The sequence below is a fragment of the Syzygium oleosum genome, unplaced genomic scaffold (assembly GCF_021117445.2).
Source record: "Syzygium oleosum isolate NSW1041296 unplaced genomic scaffold, Sole_v2.1 Sole_v2.01, whole genome shotgun sequence".
Lineage (NCBI taxonomy): Eukaryota > Viridiplantae > Streptophyta > Magnoliopsida > Myrtales > Myrtaceae > Syzygium > Syzygium oleosum.
Genome location: NW_026607485.1, coordinates 11420078 through 11437884, shown reverse-complemented (window position 1 = coordinate 11437884; position 17807 = coordinate 11420078). Strand labels below are relative to the sequence as shown.

The window sequence follows — 17807 nt, the reverse complement described above, 5'->3', positions numbered from 1 at the left end:
GCCGAGGAACAGGTGACCCGAGGATTGATGGGGTCATTCAGGCCATGCAGGAGATAGGAAATGTGGTGGAAAGGCAAGCTCAAGAAAGGACTGCCGCCATTGCCCAAGCTGCCGAGGCCGCAGCTGCTGCTGCTGTTAATGGAAACCAGGCCAATCAAGGGCAGGCCTCAGTGGTTGCAAATAGGCTGATGCACCAACTGGTAGAGCAGTTCCTAAAGTTAAAGCCGCCAAAGTTTGACGGAAAGGGTGACCCCGAGGCCGCGCCACGTTGGGTGGAAGAGCTGGAGAAGGCTTTTGAGGTACTGGGGTGCACCGAGGCTGAGAAAGTGACCTTAGCTGTGTATCAGTTGCAAGATAATGCTAGTGATTGATGGAAGGCCACTAGGGGAAGAGTGTTCCTTGAGGGTGTCGCCCAGACTTGGGCCGTGTTTTCTGAGAACTTCTTTGGAAAATTCTTCTCTAAGAGTGCTAGGGAAAGGAAACTAGCAGAGTTTATGAGACTCCGCCAAGGCCAGATGATTGTGGATCAGTATGAGGCAGAGTTTGCTAGACTGTCTAAGTTTGTGCCAAGGATGATAGAACATCCTGAGGACAAGGCGCGAAGGTTTCGGGATGGACTAAAAGCCGACATTCGCACTCAGTTGATTCCGGTGAATTTGAGAACTTATGAGGACTTATATGAGAGAGCTCAGGCTATTGAGTGGGATCAAGTGGACAGGGTAGCCGCTTTTGGGTCGCGATTTGCCCCGGTTAAGGACAACCGCCGTTTCGGGAAGAAGCCGATGTCGGGAAATAGGCGATTTGTCCCTCCCGTAAGGAAGAACATCGGGAAGTCGAACTACCAGCAGAACAGGTTTGGGGCTTGTTTTAAGTGCGGGAGCACAGACCATCAGATCAGACATTGCCCTCATCTGGGTCCAACAGGACCACCAATGCGAGCTCAGCCACCGCGGATCGAGAATCAGGCTGGGAATCCCCCGCCGGCTATTCAGGGCAGACCGTCAGCGCAAGGAAGGGTGTATGCGATGGCACGAAGGGAGGCTGAGGACACGCCAGGCATGGTCACAGGTACGGTCTCTCTCTGTGATCATGCTACGTATGCCTTGTTTGATCCGAGGGCTACCCACTCGTTTATATCAGAGCAATTTGTTAGACTGATTGGAATTGAACCGGTTATGCTTGAGGTTATGTTGTGTGTGGCGATCCCATTGAATGATAAGGTATTAGTCTCGCTAGGATGTTCTAATTGTAAAATAGTGATTGGGGGTAGGGAAGAAAGGATAGATTTGGCAGTTTTGGCCATGTTTGACTTTGATGTGATTATTGGAATGGATTGGTTAGTGAAGCAAAAGGCTGTAATGGACTGCAGTAGTAGGGTGATCCAATTCAATTCAATTGGATATCCTAAATTTGAGTTTCAGGGAAACCGAGGAGGAACCTCTATCATTTGGATTTCTTCGTTCGAGGTAACCAAATTGTTGGATGAGGATTGTAAAGGATATTTGGTGAATGTGGTTAATTCGACAGTTGCGGAACCAAAGTTGGAAGAGATAACCGTGGTGTGTAATTTTTCCGAAGTCTTTCCTCAGGAATTGCCGGGTTTGCCACTAGAAAGAGAAGTGGAATTTGTAATCAAGTTGGCCCCAGGAACTGAGCCAATTTCGAAGGCACCGTACCGGATGTCCCTGTCAAAACTAAAGGAATTAAAGGTCCAGATGCAGGAATTGTTGGATAAGGGATTTATTCGCCCAAGTGTGTCTCCATGGGGAGCGTCAGTGCTATTTGTAAGGAAGAAGGATGGAACGTTGAGATTGTGTATCGACTACTAGCAGTTGAATCAGGTGACCATCAAGAATAAGTACCCACTGCCGAGGATTGTCGACTTGTTCGATCAATTGCAAGGAGCCTCAGTGTTTTCTAAGATCGATCTACGGACGGGGTATCAGCAGTTGAGAATTCGGAAGGAGGATATTCCTAAAACGGCCTTTAGGACGAGATATGGGCATTATGAGTTCACAATGATGCCTTTCGGATTAACCAATGCCCCAGCTACCTTCATGGATATGATGAATCGGGTATTTAAGGAGTTTTTGGATTGGTTTGTGATAGTTTTCATCGATGACATTTTGGTATACTCGAAGAGCCCTGAAGAGCATGAAGAACATTTGGCAGAAGTACTACGGACCTTAAGAGAACACGCACTCTACGCCAAGTTCAGTAAGTGCGAGTTCTGGCTCAACCGAGTAGCGTTCCTTGGACATATAATTTCCGGAGATGGAATCTCCGTAGACCTGACTAAGATAGAGGCAGTGACTAAGTGGCCAAGGCCGACGTCAGTAACAGAGATCCAAAGTTTCTTAGGCTTGGCAGGATATTACCGGCGTTTTGTAGAAGGATTCTCATCAATAGCCACGCCGATGACTCGATTGCTTAAGAAAGAGACGAAGTTTGAATGGAACGATAAGTGTGAGATAAGTTTTCAGGAGCTGAAGCATAGGTTGACGACAGCGCCTGTGTTGACCATTCTGTCAGGACCGGGAGGATATGAGATTTATAGCGATGCTTCGCTTAAGGGACTTGGATGTGTATTGATGCAATATGGAAGGGTGGTTGCTTATGCATCGCGTCAGTTGAGACCGCACGAGATGAACTATCCGACGCATGATTTGGAATTGGCTGCGATCATTTTCGCCTTCAAGATTTAGAGGCACTATTTGTGCGGGGAAAAGTTTCAGATTTATATGGATCATCAGAGCCTCAAGTATTTATTTTCGCAGAAGGAATTGAATATGAGGTAGCATCGTTGGATGGAACTTCTCAAGGATTACGACTGTGACATTCTGTATCACCCTGGAAAGGCGAATAAAGTAGCAGATGCGCTAAGTCGGAAGTCAAGTATGACGCACATGATGGTCAAAGAGTGGAATTTATTGGAAAGGCTAAGAGATTCAGAGTTTAAGTTTGAGGTAAGCCAAGTGTCGAATCTACTTGCCATGTTGAGAATTGAACCAGAAATCCAAATCAAGGTTAAGGCTTTGCAGTCTACGGACCAAGAAATTCAAAAGATTGTGGAAATGGATGTCACCAAGAGAAAGTCGGACTTTCAAGTATCCGAGGACGGGATCTTGAAGTTCCGTGGACGTTTGTGCGTGCCCGACGATTTGGAACTTAAGGAAGAGATTTTATCGGAGGCTCATAGGAGCAATTATAGCATTCATCCGGGTAGTACAAAGATGTACCAGAACTTGCGGCAGCATTATTGGTGGAATGGAATGAATGTGGATGTGGCCAAGCATGTGGCCAAGTGTTTGACATGCCAGCAAGTAAAGGCTCAGCATTGTAAGCTTGGGGGACTTCTGAGACCCTTGGAAATCCCAGAATGGAAATGGGAGCATATTACGATGGATTTTGTTACGGAATTGCCAAGAAGCCAGAGAGGATACGATTCGATTTGGGTGATTGTGGATAGACTGACTAAGTCAGCGCACTTTCTGGCAGTGCGAAAGGATTTTGAGTTAGAAAGATATGCGGATTTGTACGTTCGACAGATTGTCCGACTGCATGGAGTACCGATGACGATCACTTCGGACCGTGATCCCAGATTTACGGCCAATTTTTGGAAAAGTCTACAAGTGGCCTTAGGGACGAAGCTTCAGTTTAGTACGGTATATCATCCGTAGACGGATGGCCAGTCGGAAAGGATGATCCAGACCTTGGAGGACATGTTGCGTGCATGTGTATTGGATTTCCAAGGTAAATGGGAAGAACAGTTGCACCTGGTCGAGTTTGCCTACAACAACAGCTATCAGCAAAGCATTCAGATGGCATCGTTTGAGGCATTGTATGGCAGGGCATACAGAACACCAGTATGTTGGGATGAAGTGGGTGAACGGAGTATAACGGGTCCAGAGTTAGTACAACAAACAGTTGAGGCAGTCGAGATAATTCGGGATAGGTTAAAGACAGCACAGAACCGTCAGAAAAGTTATGCCGATCAGCGACGGAGGCTCTTGGAGTTTCAGATTGGTGATCATGTTATGCCGTGAGGACGCCGGAGCGCCGCCGCTGAACCGGCTTGATCCAGCTACTGTTCGGCTTGTTTCTCTCTTTGTTCAGCCCACCTTTTGAAGCCTTAAACCTTGTGAGTGGAAACCCTAACCCTTAATTAGAATTATGTGCACTTTAGACATGTTTTAGGGGTTATTAGGGTATTTTAGGGGTTAATTAGTGTGGGCTGATTAGGGCTGATTTTGTAGCTATTTTGATGGATTAGTGTGACGATTTAAATGTGGTTTTGTGGCCTAGAAAGGGCTGATCATTGGTTGATTATTGTGGACTTGATTTGGGATATTATGTAGATTAAAATAGGTACAATTTGTGGGCTGAGTAGTGGCTGATTTGTGGTGATTTTAATGGCATAAGGTGATGATTTGGGGGTGGATTAGTGACCTAGAGTGGACTGATTAAGTGGCTGTCCATTGAGAATTTGATTGGGCCTTATTCGGTTAATAGGTGAATTATTTGTGAAATGCCGAGTACGCCTTGATTTGCCTATGTAGTGGCTGAATTGAGTGTGATGGTTAATTGATTGTGTGATGCCATGTTGAGTGTTTGATGTGACCGAGAATTGAGGGGCATGGCGGGCCATGAGTGTGCTCAATTATATTGATTTATCGCATGAATTCGGGTGCTAAGAATGTGTTATGGCTGTTTAGAATTCATTGATTTGTTGGGCATGCTAAGAGGTGATTTAAGCATGTCGGGTCATATATTGAGCATTGGCATAACCTGTGCATTATGTGAGTGTGCACGATTGGCATGAGCATGTGATCACCTAAATCACCCTGAGGCGTCGTTTACGCGGGGTAAGGAACCCGTCCTGAGGCGTTTACGCAGAACGATGCCCGGATTACCGAAAGATGGCCAACCTGAGGCGTCCCACACGCGGGTTGTGTCATGAGCATGATGCGTTTAACGCGGACTGGAGATCAGTCGAAAAGTGATAGACCTGATGCATGTTACGCGGGTCAGATCTGATGCGTTTTACGCGGGTAGGTGAATAAATAGAAATTTGGCACGTGTGCAAGTGTGCATTGAATTGTGCAAGCATGAGCATGATATTGGCAAGTGTGCGAAGAGTGCATAAACGAGTGCAAGCATGTGTGTGGCATGTGACAGTGGCCAATTGACATGTGTATGTGCATTGCTAGGCATAATATTATTATTATTATGTGTCTAACCTGCAGGGTCACTATATGTTTGATTTGGGCCCGATGGCATAAGTCATGTGATTGTTCAATTGTGTGTTTAGTGATACTTGTCCGGGAGGTGCATGTTAGCCTAGTTTCGGATTAGGAGACCTACTCGCTGAGATTTATTCTCATTATTGTTTAAACCCCACTTTTCAGACCCCCGACCTTGAGATGGTGGATGCGCCACTTCGTTTTGGGATCCCGTATCGCATAGAGCGATCGATGACGGTACACCCCGTAGGGAACGGCGAGTCGTATGTTAGGTACTACAATATAATATGGGTCGATGAGGGCGGGCCACATTTCCGGGCCCATCCCTATCTTGCTTGGTGTTTCCGGGACCAGTTCGGTACCCATGGACCTCTTAGGACCTTCGACGTCCCATTCGATATATTAGGCCAACCGGATCAGAAGGCCGCCGATGGAGAGGTCGTGAGCCCTGCTGCCACGTTCGAGGATGATTCCGGTGCCTGGCCAATCATCATCGAGATGGATACCGACGCCGAGGGAAGGAGCCGATAGACTGGAAGTTCGACATCGAGCCAGAGCCGGAGCCCATGGAGCAGGAGCTAGAGCCGGAGGATGATTCCGGGGGAGAGTCAGTGGACGTCGAGTCTGAGCCGGATTCGATGGATTCTGAGCCTGAGTCGTCTGATGACTCGACTGAGTCCTCAGGATCCGACTCGGACTGGTTGCCTTAGGGTTTGTCCTTGACCATGGTTAGGTAGGGCCGACACTTTTTGATAGAGCCCTTCTTAGGATTAGTACCCTGACCCCCGAGCCACATACCCTTTTTTGATGTTAGTGGCTGTTGACCCATTTTGGTTTATACGTATAGTTCTGTTCCAATGGATATTGTAAATCCATGTTGTTAATGCAAGTATGTATTTATAATGGTTGTTGTTCGATGGCTATCCTTGGTCATGTGTTTTATCGTACGGGTGTAATGTTGCTTCCGCTTGTGCATTGTTCTCTGTTTGAATTTGGGTCGACGACGCGTCCTGGGACGTCGCACTGAATAGACCTCGGTTGGGTTGTCGCGCGCTCGTAGGGTTCGGGGCGTGACAATGGTACCACTGCGTCTTGGCCAAATCGAGCGCGTCATGCACCCCCAGTTGGTTTCGAGCAATGACTGGCAATTAATCCCACCTCTGTCAAATGAAAGATCATGTAAGTGGTTTTAATGAATGCATTTTACTCCTACTGTACCTTCAGTAGCAAAATTACAAGAAATTGAATGAGTCTAGTCAAAATGTAACAAAACATGAGGCTAATTGATAACTACCCTCTGCCTCTCAATAGCCAAGTCAACCAAGTTGAAGTGGAGTGAAACTTTTAACACTTCTTTCGAAGCTTGTACAAAGGCTAACGTATTACATGAGTTTCAGATTCGTGGAATCTCTCTGTCGTTACAATATTCAATGAACAATACGATTAGGTAGGCAACACTCTTAGGCTTCGTTAATTTTGCGCAGGATGCAACATTTTTGAAAAATATTTTCCGAAAAGTCATTTTCTAGGAAAATGACAATATTCTCTGGTGTTAGCTAAGACTTGAAAATAAACTGGAAAATATTTTCTATCGTTCGCTATAGAAAATCCTCATTGCATTCATTTTAATAATTATTTTCTTTTCGTTTTTTTCTCTCTTTTTTTTCTTTCTTCTTGCTAGTCGCCGGCCACAGCGACGGCCGGCAACCGGCCATAGGCAAGGCTTGGCCTCACGCTAGATCCGTCGTTGCTCAACCTCGCCAAATCTGGCAAGGCTCGGCCACGCCTCATTGACCTCGAGCGAGGCCGAGGAACACTGGATCTGGTGAGGCTCGAGCTTCGCCGACCTCGAGCACGGCCAAGCATCGTTGGATCTGGCATGAGGCCGAGCATCGTTGGATCTAGTGCAAGGCCGGCGAGGCCAAGCCTCGCTTGTGGCCGATCGCCGACCATCAAGGAAGAAGAAAACAAAAGAGAAAGAAAAGAAAAAATATAGTTTTAAAAAATAAAAACAAAAAGTAAAATGTGTTATGTGAAAGAAAGTGAGTTGAAAGAAGATATGGAAAAAGTGGAAAACATTTTTCTCACTTTTGAAGGTGTTTTTTTTTCATTGGTGGAAAACGTTTCCATGACTAGTTTATTTTTCGTGAAATGAACGTCGGAAAATCCGGAAAAAACGTTTTCCTGAAAGTTGCTTTCCGTGAAACGAATGGAGTCTTAATGAGAAAAAAATTAACCGGTCAAAAATCATTAATGGGGACCAAAGATACTTATATCATTAAAAATACTTGACTTAACTTATAGGGTAAATACCATTAAAAACCTCAAACTGGTACACTTATGATAAATTTAACTAAAACTAATTACACATATCAAGTCATTCAATTCGAGTTGAGTTCGTTTCACCGGCTCAAACTCAAAACATATTATAACAATTTCTACCTTAACTCGATGTTTGAGCCAAGTCACAATTGCTTCGTTGAAAATATTCGAACTTCGCTGCTATTCTCCAATGGCCACTCATTAGGCCCAATTGCTACAAATATCTTTCAAATCTAGCCTTCGCTTGAACTTCGCTATGACCCTGAATCTTAACAGGACACCAACTCTACCTGCACCAAGGATTTTCCGACATAACCTCCTCTATCACAGATAAAGTAAAATCATTGTTGCATCCATATCTATCAGGAGATCTACGGCAATTATTGGCTCAACGAGCTGCACCTCGCTACAATCACTATCTGTGTCATCCTCTACCTTAGTATTCTGGTTGCAACTTCATCTCAAGCCAAACATCGTCGAGATCCATATGAACACTCCCATAAATTCTCCTCCCTAGCAGTATTGGAGACTCGTAAAACATAACTTTTCTGCTGACAATAAGTAAATTTAATTCTGGGCACCACAACCAATAACCATGTTCACTGCAGAACCTAGGAACATGCACTTTCTTACCCTCCCATTGAGCTTACCATTAATCACTCGCATATAACACACTCAACTAGATATTCTAAGAACATAATAATTAACAACGTTACCTAACCACACTTCTAGGGAGTCCGACATCCAATTGCAATCGATGGGGATTTATTCGCAAGGTAGCTCGTCGTACAAAGCTCAATTGTCAAGTATCTCATAACCATACCAACACTAAAAAGCATTTTATGGGCCGTCTATAGTACGTTCTGCTCATCAACTCTGCAACATGTTGTTCACTAGCATTAGTGTGGTGTCTCATCGTGCCTTCCTTCAAGCAGAATTCGTTTAACAGTCCGAGCAAAACTCCATACTAGTGTCAATATGCACATCCTTGATCGTCTTACCAATCTCCTTTTCGATCAAAACTCTTAATTGTTCGATTTTGACAATAGCACAAACACCCAGGTCTTCATTAAGTAATCATCTACAACTATTGGCATAAATCTAATACTATTCCTTGAAGGAAACCATGACAGCCTACAAACATCCATGTGAATTAACTCCGCCAGTGTTGAACTACATATTCCGCCATTGATTAATATCACAGCACATGCATACATTCAATTCGTTAGCAACATAACCACACAACATATTCCTTTCACTCAGAACCTTCAAGTTTTTCTCACTAATGTGCCCCAAATGCATATACCACAACTCAAACTCTCGAACAGATGCATTGCCAAATGAAATTTGTCACTATCTCACCTTGAGGCTCATATGAGCCACCGTGCTTGATTTCTCTCATTATCACCAAGGCACCTCAAACAAACTTCAGAATTCCACTTTTTAAGGTATACCAACATCCAGCTAAATCCAAAGCACTTAAGGAAATCAGGTTCTTGTTCAACTTTAGAACATGTCTCACTCCAATCAATGTCATCACGATATGATTATGCATTCTAATTCTAATATCAGCAACAACCACAACATTGCAATGAACGTTATTCCCTAACTGCACTTTACTACTATTCGTCCACTGATAAGTAGTAAACCAGTTCCTATTTTGTGTAACATGAAACGAATAATCGGAATCCATAATCCATCCGCCAAACGACGAATCGTTAGTGACAGACAAGACAAGATCAGCACTATCCAAATTACTGTCAGCTACAGCTGCATCTGCAAACACAACTCTAATTCCTTTACCCTTCTTGTTCTTTAGCTTAAGATAATCCTTTCTAAGATGCCCCCTCTTGCCACAACTCCAACTGACAGTACCAACAGTCCTACACTGATTACGTCTGTTTAGGTTTATACTACTTCTTCTAACACGAGTAATAATTCTTTCTCTACTTTCATTTACTAATGCAGTAGATACAAGTTAATCAGATTCTCTCATACGGCTGTCTTCACTTATAATCAAATCGCGAACTCTATCAAACATCAAGCTTGTTAACCCAAAGGAATTACTAACAGTAGTAACAGTAGTATTCTAACTATTAGGCAATGAGGATTATAGAATCAAAGCACGTATCGCATCTTCAAAGTCAATATCAACTTAACTCAATTGACTAACAATGATATTGAATTCATTGATATGATGAGCAACTGACGCACATTCGTTCATCTTCAAGTTAAACAGATGTTGCATCAAGTAAACCTTGGTGATTGCAGATGGCTTCTCATACATATTCGATAGAGCTTTCGTCAAACCCATAGTGGTCTTCTCTTTCATGATATCATATACTACCTTACGAGCTAATGTCAGCCGAATAACACCCAACGTTTATCTATCCATCAATTTCCATTTAGCTCGCTTCGTTTCTCCCCATATAAGGGCAAGTATAGTTTCCTTTGGTATATATAATCTTCAATCTGAATCTTCCGCAAACTAAAATCATTCCCATCAAATTTGTCAATTTTTACTTTTCCTTCTTCCATCGCCATCGATTTCGCTTCAACTCAATCAAGCCTAGTTCTGATACCAATTATTGCAAAAGCAAGCGATCGAATAGTAAAATAGACAGAACAAAAAAATAAATCGGACACAAGGCGTGCTTGGTTCAATCGTAATGACCTATGTCTATGAGGAGAGCAACAACGAATTTCATTATAGATCAAGCGATACAATAGTTATTACAACTATACTTGAGCCACTTAAACACTCTCAATATGTTCCACAACCCTCAATTACACCCAATAACTCATACAGTGTTGAACCCCATAATTCCTCACGAAATAATTTCTCAAACTCATGAAGAAATTAACAAATCATATCACAAAATTAATTGGCTTCACCACGGAAATTTTTTATGTAATTCCAAGAAGAATACCCACTATCAAGCATTCGATGAAATGGCACTTCAACGACCCACTCTGTAACCAGCGGAAGCCCACAAATACATAAATGTCCACCCACCGCCTGAAGAAGTCCAACTTCAGTGAGCCCGTGTTAGCCAACAAAGCCTAACTAGGAAGTTTCCCCTTTTTTATATTTATTTCCTAGATTAGACTTCAATTAAAAATCAAAGTGGACGTGGGATTTTCTCCTTTCTTCGCCTAGGAAATTGCCTTGTGCATCCAAAGTCCAAGTTGGACTTTCCAAACTAGGTTGCTCCAATACAGAAGCAATTTCGTAATTATTCATCTTTGAACTTTCAAGTGATTCAAATGGATCGAGTTTGTTCGGCTCATAGTCGAGACAAATTATAACAGATGACGTGATTTTTTCCCCTTGTCAAAAGTGGGGTTATTGTTATTATTATGAGCAAAACGATTTATAGGCATTCTTTCATTTTGCAATTCGTGAATATTCGAGTAAGAAAAGATTTGCGATGAGGCCTATTGACGGAAACTCATTTGAGCAACACAAAATAGGCCAAACCGCGCCCGAGAGCTTGACGTTTCCATTCCAAAGAATCAAAGAGAAATTTCCATTCTTTAAAAAGACAATATTGAGAACAATAAGATGGATGATAATATGGTTGTTGAGGATACAATATAACTTAGGGACTGATTATTTTATTTCTTAAACTTTATTGGTTTATCCATCAGTTCAGTAGCCAGAAGTTTACCGACTATCTTTGTTCTTTTTTTTTTCTCCTCCCTCTATTTTAATAACCATATGACTTTAGGGTGCCTTTTGATTTGGACATGGATCCTCGGTGGCGTATGGTATTTATTCTTGACGCATTCCATGGATGAGATTAATAGCTTCTAAGCTTCTAATTACAATATTTTTATTATATCGATTATTAAATTTGGCGGTTCTTATCATTTAACGTGTATGATTTCTAACTCATTGATTAAATGAAGGGAAAATGACACAATTCCCTTAACTTTGGTCCAATGTGTAATGTTGTCTCTAGATGTGCAATGTTGTTCTGAACTATCGATAAATGTTCAATGTAGTTCTTCATTTTGCTCATATGCAAATCGGACGTTATTTGATGACATGGATTGTTAGATGGTAAGGTGGATTTTTGAAAATGTTGAGTCAATATGTCCATCTTTTTCTCCATATACTTTAGAAAAGGAAAATTAAAATTAGGATGTTAACTGTCCATCATTATTTAATGACGTGAATTATTATATCCTTATTTGAGATAAATATCTGACTTGAATAATTCACATGTAACTTTTTTTATCCACTGTTCAAACTTAACAAATTGGAAGTTACCTCATCAAATTTCACTAACTTGAATTAACGGAAGAACGACATTGAATAATTTCATATAGTTTGGGGAATAAATTGAACATTTACCGTTAGTTCATGAACCACATCGAACAAATTAAAAATTCGAGGATGATATTGCACATTGAATCAAAGTTAATGAACCATTTGTGTCATTCTAAGAGTTTGAGTGATAGGCGTGGTGGTTATTTTTCTTAAAAATGATTGAGCGTGCGTTTTTACACTGGTATTTGTGCTTTATGTATAGACTACATTTTGCTATACGCACATAAAAGAAATTAGCGAGATGAAACTAGAACACAAAAAAATTGAGTAGTGAGGGGATGACTATAAATATAAAAAAGCAAAATTTAAGCTGCGTTTGGCATAGCTTTAAAGATGGACTTTGGGCTTCTAAAGTACCCTGAGTGAAAGTTGTAGCATTTGACTAGAAATTTTTGGACCACTTTGAATGAAAGCTAGTATTGGCAAAGCTCAAAGTCCAAGGCAGATCCTCCCTTGCTTTGACTTTCAGCATTTTTGGAAAACCCCGTATAAGGATTCATGAATTTTCTCAGTTTCCTTTCTTACCCTAAAAAGCTTACTAAAATTTTGCTTTTACTCCCAAATGGCCCCGGGTATTGTAAACTCAAGCAGTTTATCTTCTCCGTCCCTAAACCAAATCTAAGTTATAGATCTAAATATGGTCACCAGTCTTATGCCTCGCAGATGATTGCATTCGGTGTTGAGGGTAGCCGAGGGTTATCAAGGGTCTGGGTTCGGATGCCTGGGTTGATGCTTATATGGGTTTGCGCAGGTCTGGGTGGCCGACGATGCGCGACCCTTGGCATCGCCTCGCCTGGCCTCTTCCACAGTATGTTCATCGACGGCGATGAATTTGCTTTTGGCAGGTTTGCTTCCATGATGGGATATCTAAATGCCCCCAAAAAGAAGGGCAAAGTGCGTGCACGACGAGCACCTGTTCATTAGTCAGCCATTATTTCCCATGGTGATGAGCTCGAGGGGATTCTTGCATCAAAGTGATCAAGTTAGGGGTATTTTGGAACAAAGTCAGGTCGGAGAAATTTCAAGAAATAAACGACACTTCAGGGAGGTTATCGAGCCAAAGTGATCAAGTTCACGAGTATTTTGGAACAAAGTCAAATTTGGAGCAAACTTTGAGAGTTGAGCGACCCTTCGGGGCGATTGGAATTCTCCCAAATAACCTGTGATACCATAAATTTAAGAAGACTACTACCGCGCACACCTCAAACAACAAAGTCCTAACATTGTATGTGAAAAATGCAGACTCGGCATTAAAGCACACTAATGTTGCCTTCCAAATATGTTGGCTAACCTCCAAAGCACGTGCTGATGTTTTGCTCTTGCTAAAATGAGATAAATGCTCTGGAAGTGCTAAAACTTATCACGAAGTGCAATTGAGTTTTAAAACTTTCAAAAACTGCAATTAAGTTTTAAAATTGTCATAAAAGTGCAATCGAGTCCCAAAATTTTCAAAAAGTACAATTGAGTCATAAAATTTGTCACGAAAGTCTAATCGAATCCTAAAACTTTCAAAAAGTGCAATCAATGGAAGGACTTGATCGGATCAATTTGATAAGTTTTAGAACTTAATTGCACCTTTTGAAAGTTTTAGGACTTCCAATGCATTTATCCCTACTAAAATTCATTTGTATGGACTTATTCCATGGGTGATACTGCTGCTTCAGGAAAAGAAAATGAAGAAAAAGAAAACGTTGGCATTGAAAAAGATTAAGCAAGAGTGTACATCATCCACTTAACCCTTCAGTTCCAATAATTGATATCTCAATCCCTTAACATCAATTCTTCAAGAGCAATCAAGTGCTCCTAGTAAAATAGAGGATGCCATTCTTTCTCAACAAGCAAAAAGTAGTTGGCAGTTCAACAACAACTGACTTCATAATCTTTCAACAACCTTTGGAAGTAAAATTGCTCTGCAATTAGCCATCCTTGACTGTTCACTCACTTTTTTCTTCATTGCGGAAGAACATACACACCCCCTGTCGTCAGAAGAAACCTTTTGACAATCTTATCGGAAGAACTAAACACAAAGACAAAGTTGTAGCCTTTCCCTCAAACTGAAATGATCTTCTATGCAAGTTCCATGATCTGGAGACTTCGAATGATTCTCTATATCTTCCATTATTGAACGGCCAGCAGTTACTTATGCCTTTGTTCCAAGAAATGACTGCGAAGGAAACGAAAAATGTTACAGGAGAAAAGTAAACCACAGACAAAGAACAGATAAATAAAAAAGAACAGCGAAGTCTCTGCTGAACGTGAAGACCCACAAAATATATTCCGTGTTGGCATTCTCCGATGCCAATACTCAGAGACTGTTATGAGGTCGCAACACCAAACATTTGGTTCATGACAGTTGCAAAGGTCGGTTGTAATAATTAGCTCAAGATAGTCTAACCAAGGTTCTAAGCTTTAGTTATGTGCTTCATTTAGAGCATTTACCACCATCCGAGACAATCAGAGGGCGATAAGAGCCGTAGAAATGCTAAAGAATGAGGTAGATAAATTGATAGACGTAACTGATCCTCCAATATGAATCTGGATCTCACTACAGGAATTAAACTCTGAACACAACAACTACAAATATACATGTTATACCAACTAACAAGCTTTTCAATCTATGGGAACATATCGAAGCACAAAGGACCCAAATGACTGCACAGATGGAACAATTAGGCCACATCACTTGTGGACGTTACCCTTTTCGGAATGTAATCATATCTTGTCCAAGATGTGACCTCATCTTCTTCTTCACAATTTTTCATGTATCTCCCAATGACAATGACCAAATTTACTCCATCTCAAACTCGGTCAGCTTTAACGTCTGAAGCCAGGCTAGAGTCCTATTTTTTTCTTTCTGAACGTTTCCGTATTTCTTACAAGGTCCTTCAAAGAAATGTTAATTAAGAAACCTTAGAAATACCTGATGCCTCACTAGCCACAGGAATATGTATCGGAAAGGAAACTTTTTTTTCCTTTGTTTTATTTATTCTATGACAATGACAATGAAAAATTATCAACTAGTTCTTTGTTTCACTTTTATTGTTGTTCAGAAAATACTTGTCACAAATAAAACCGAAAATCTGAAATTTTATAACACAGATCAACTTAAAGGACCATACAAGTACGATTCCGCAAGTCATAAGATTGCACCAACCATGACTTTATTTGGAAATGCATTAGACTTAGCTGTTGCAGTGCCCCCAATGCTGAACCCTTTCTGCTTCTTATCAGCAGGACTCAGTAATTGAAAAGAGCACATAAGGTTCTCATCAACAGTCATCACAGCACCAGCATTGTCAAACTCCCCACAATAATTAGGTGCCGAAAATATGGTCACGAGTTGCTTGTTGGCGAAAAGCTCATAACCATCTTCAACAACCTGACATGCCAATAACGAGGGTGAATGAATCTTACAAGTGAATGTCGACCATTTTGAATTTGAAATAATCGATTCCAGGATTAACTTCTTTTTTTTCTCAAAGCAATCCCAAACCTGGTGAGCACGGCAAATCAAGTCAAGATCCTGCCTCTTGAGAAAATCCGTCACTCTGTCAGGACCAAATGAATAGGAGACTCCCCTGTCGTTTGGACCCCACCCTTGAATGTCATTGCTAGGATCGGACCAGAGAAGATCGCATAGCAAACCCTTCTCTGGAACATCGGTGGGCCGCGGTAACCTTCTGATCTGGTTCAAATCGTTGAGATCAGGGGAGAGTCCGCCGTGCATACACAGTATCTTTTCGTCAATAAGAGCTGCCACAGGGAGGCAGTTGAAACAATCGGTGAACATCTTCCAGAGCCTGACATTGAATCTCCGTTTACACTCATCGTAAAATCCGTAAATGCGGTTCACAGATGCACATTCATGGTTGCCTCTCAAGAGGAAGAAGTTTTCTGGGTACTTGATTTTGTACGCAAGGAGAAGACAAATTGTTTCCAGGCTTTGTTTTCCGCGATCAACATAATCTCCCAGGAATAAGTAGTTTGAACGAGGTGGGAATCCGCTGAACTCAAAAATCCTTAAGAGATCATTATACTGGCCGTGGATATCTCCTGTTAGACAAAAAGAGATGTCACCCAATTCATACGTCGCAGTAATTACATGTGTATCATCTCCGATTCTAGAACCAAATTTCTGTAAAGCGAATTGTCATCAGCTGCAGGATAGTACAGCAGTACAAGTTATGGTATTTGAGAATGGGATGGTTCGAACCTTTATCTTCCAAGGATGAAAAGACGATGGACATAGATATGTTACTGATACTACAGGCCTTCAGTTTAGCACATATTTGACAACTGAAACTTACTTTGGACCGTCTCTAAAACTCATCATTCAATCCAGTAGTTAAACATATTATCTGTCTCCTTGATATTCAACTCTAGCGAAAGATCTACTTCTGTTTATTTAAACATATATTACCATAAAAGGAGAAGAAACTTGGACATCATGATATACCTGTCCTCCAATTATGATTGTAGAGCGTGCTTAAATATACAAGAAAGACTCTAGTAATTTTTAACATGCAGTCAGTCCTTGAACTTGAATACGAGCCACAAACTCTAATATTACAAGAATTAGAACAAAGAGTAAAGTACCACAAACTTTGACGGGCGCTTCAAGCTCCAAGAGATTGGGCTGGCTCAAGAAGACGTCTCTGGACACGAAACAGAGCTGCTTGATTTCTTCTTCCTTGAGCTGCACTTGCTTCCCCGGCTTGCCTCTCACACTAAGAAGCCTATCGATTATGGAGTTCAGAGCAGATGTTTGCATCTCTCTCTCTCTCTCTCTCCCGTCCTCTCTCTGCCCAACCCAGAAGACTTTCTTTTCTATATGCCCTTCAACGTGGAAGAAGCTCAAGCCAAAGTGAACAACAAAGTGAAGATGATGATCAAGAAGACCCACTTTAATAGTGCTCCCGCAGTTCTGCTTGGGTACAACATATTCTCATGCTTGAGAGAGATAGAGAGAGAGAGAATTTTGGCTTTTAGAAATGGAGGGTCTCGGTTCGAAGTGGAAAAGAGAGGGGAATCATATTCGAAAAACTTATGGATAGAGTGAGTCGTGCGTTCAGATTCCGAGTCGAGCAGAGAGAGGGTGAGAAAGAGCTATGGAATTCCTCTGTTTTCTGTGCGACCACCATACTCAAAAGGAAACATACAAGAAGCTTCGCATCCCTTGAGCTCGGGGAATATCAGCGTTGAATTCAGCTCGCTGACCTCGTCTTCGACGCCATGGACGAGACGACTGGACAGAGAAGAAGCAAATAATAATAATAAAAAATTATAACATGATTACTTTTATTGATTATTTTTTCTTTTGTTGTTGAATATTTCGGCTTTGCATCTGTTTCGCCTTTGCATCCTAACTTCCCATTCCCTTCCCATTTGAGACTTTTGTTTTTTTGGCCGAACAATTTGAGACTTTAGGGGGCCCCTTTGGCATGCCAGAATTATTCCACATTTTCGTTTTCTGTGAAAATAAAAAGCAGCTTTTCTGTTTTCTTGCTTTGATTTTCGAAAATAAAAATGTTCAATTGGAATGAAAAGTTTGGATAGATGTTTGCTTGTGTTGTTTTCAAGATTGTGAAATATGCGGAAATGATTAAAATGTACATATTCTGTTTCACTTTTGTTCTCTTTCATGTTATTATTTGATAGTATCATCACTTAAATGAAATTTACTATCTATTTATGCAAAGAGTTTTTATTAAATGAAATACAACTACATGGAATTTTTGGACTTAATAAATCAGTTATTGAATTGCAATAAAACAATATACATTATATATTCTTAAAAACATGTTTGATTTGTGGGAAAGTTTCATTAAAAATGAAAATCATGAAACAATGTTTGATTCCATTATTTGTAACATAAATCTCTGGATTGACGATCTTTTATCAAATTG

At 41.2% G+C, this 17807-nt stretch overlaps 1 protein-coding gene across 2 annotated transcripts; it reads right to left on the bottom strand.

The window, feature by feature from the left end:
• Nucleotides 1–13575: 13575 nt before the first annotated feature.
• Nucleotides 13576–17123, bottom strand: LOC115688959 (serine/threonine-protein phosphatase PP1 isozyme 3-like). Of its 2 annotated transcripts, none has more exons than XM_056315317.1 (4): nt 16498–17123; nt 15395–15954; nt 15021–15280; nt 13576–14065 (listed from the first exon to the last, which is right to left on the bottom strand). In XM_056315317.1, exons 1-3 carry the CDS (start codon nt 16670–16672, stop codon nt 15038–15040), a joined length of 978 nt encoding a protein of 325 aa, XP_056171292.1. In that variant the 5' UTR covers nt 16673–17123; the 3' UTR covers nt 13576–14065; nt 15021–15037. The 2 variants fall into 2 exon arrangements, with proteins under 2 accessions (XP_056171292.1, XP_030470785.1); XM_030614925.2 differs by having other exon boundaries at nt 15056–15280; nt 16498–17122.
• Nucleotides 17124–17807: the final 684 nt, after the last annotated feature.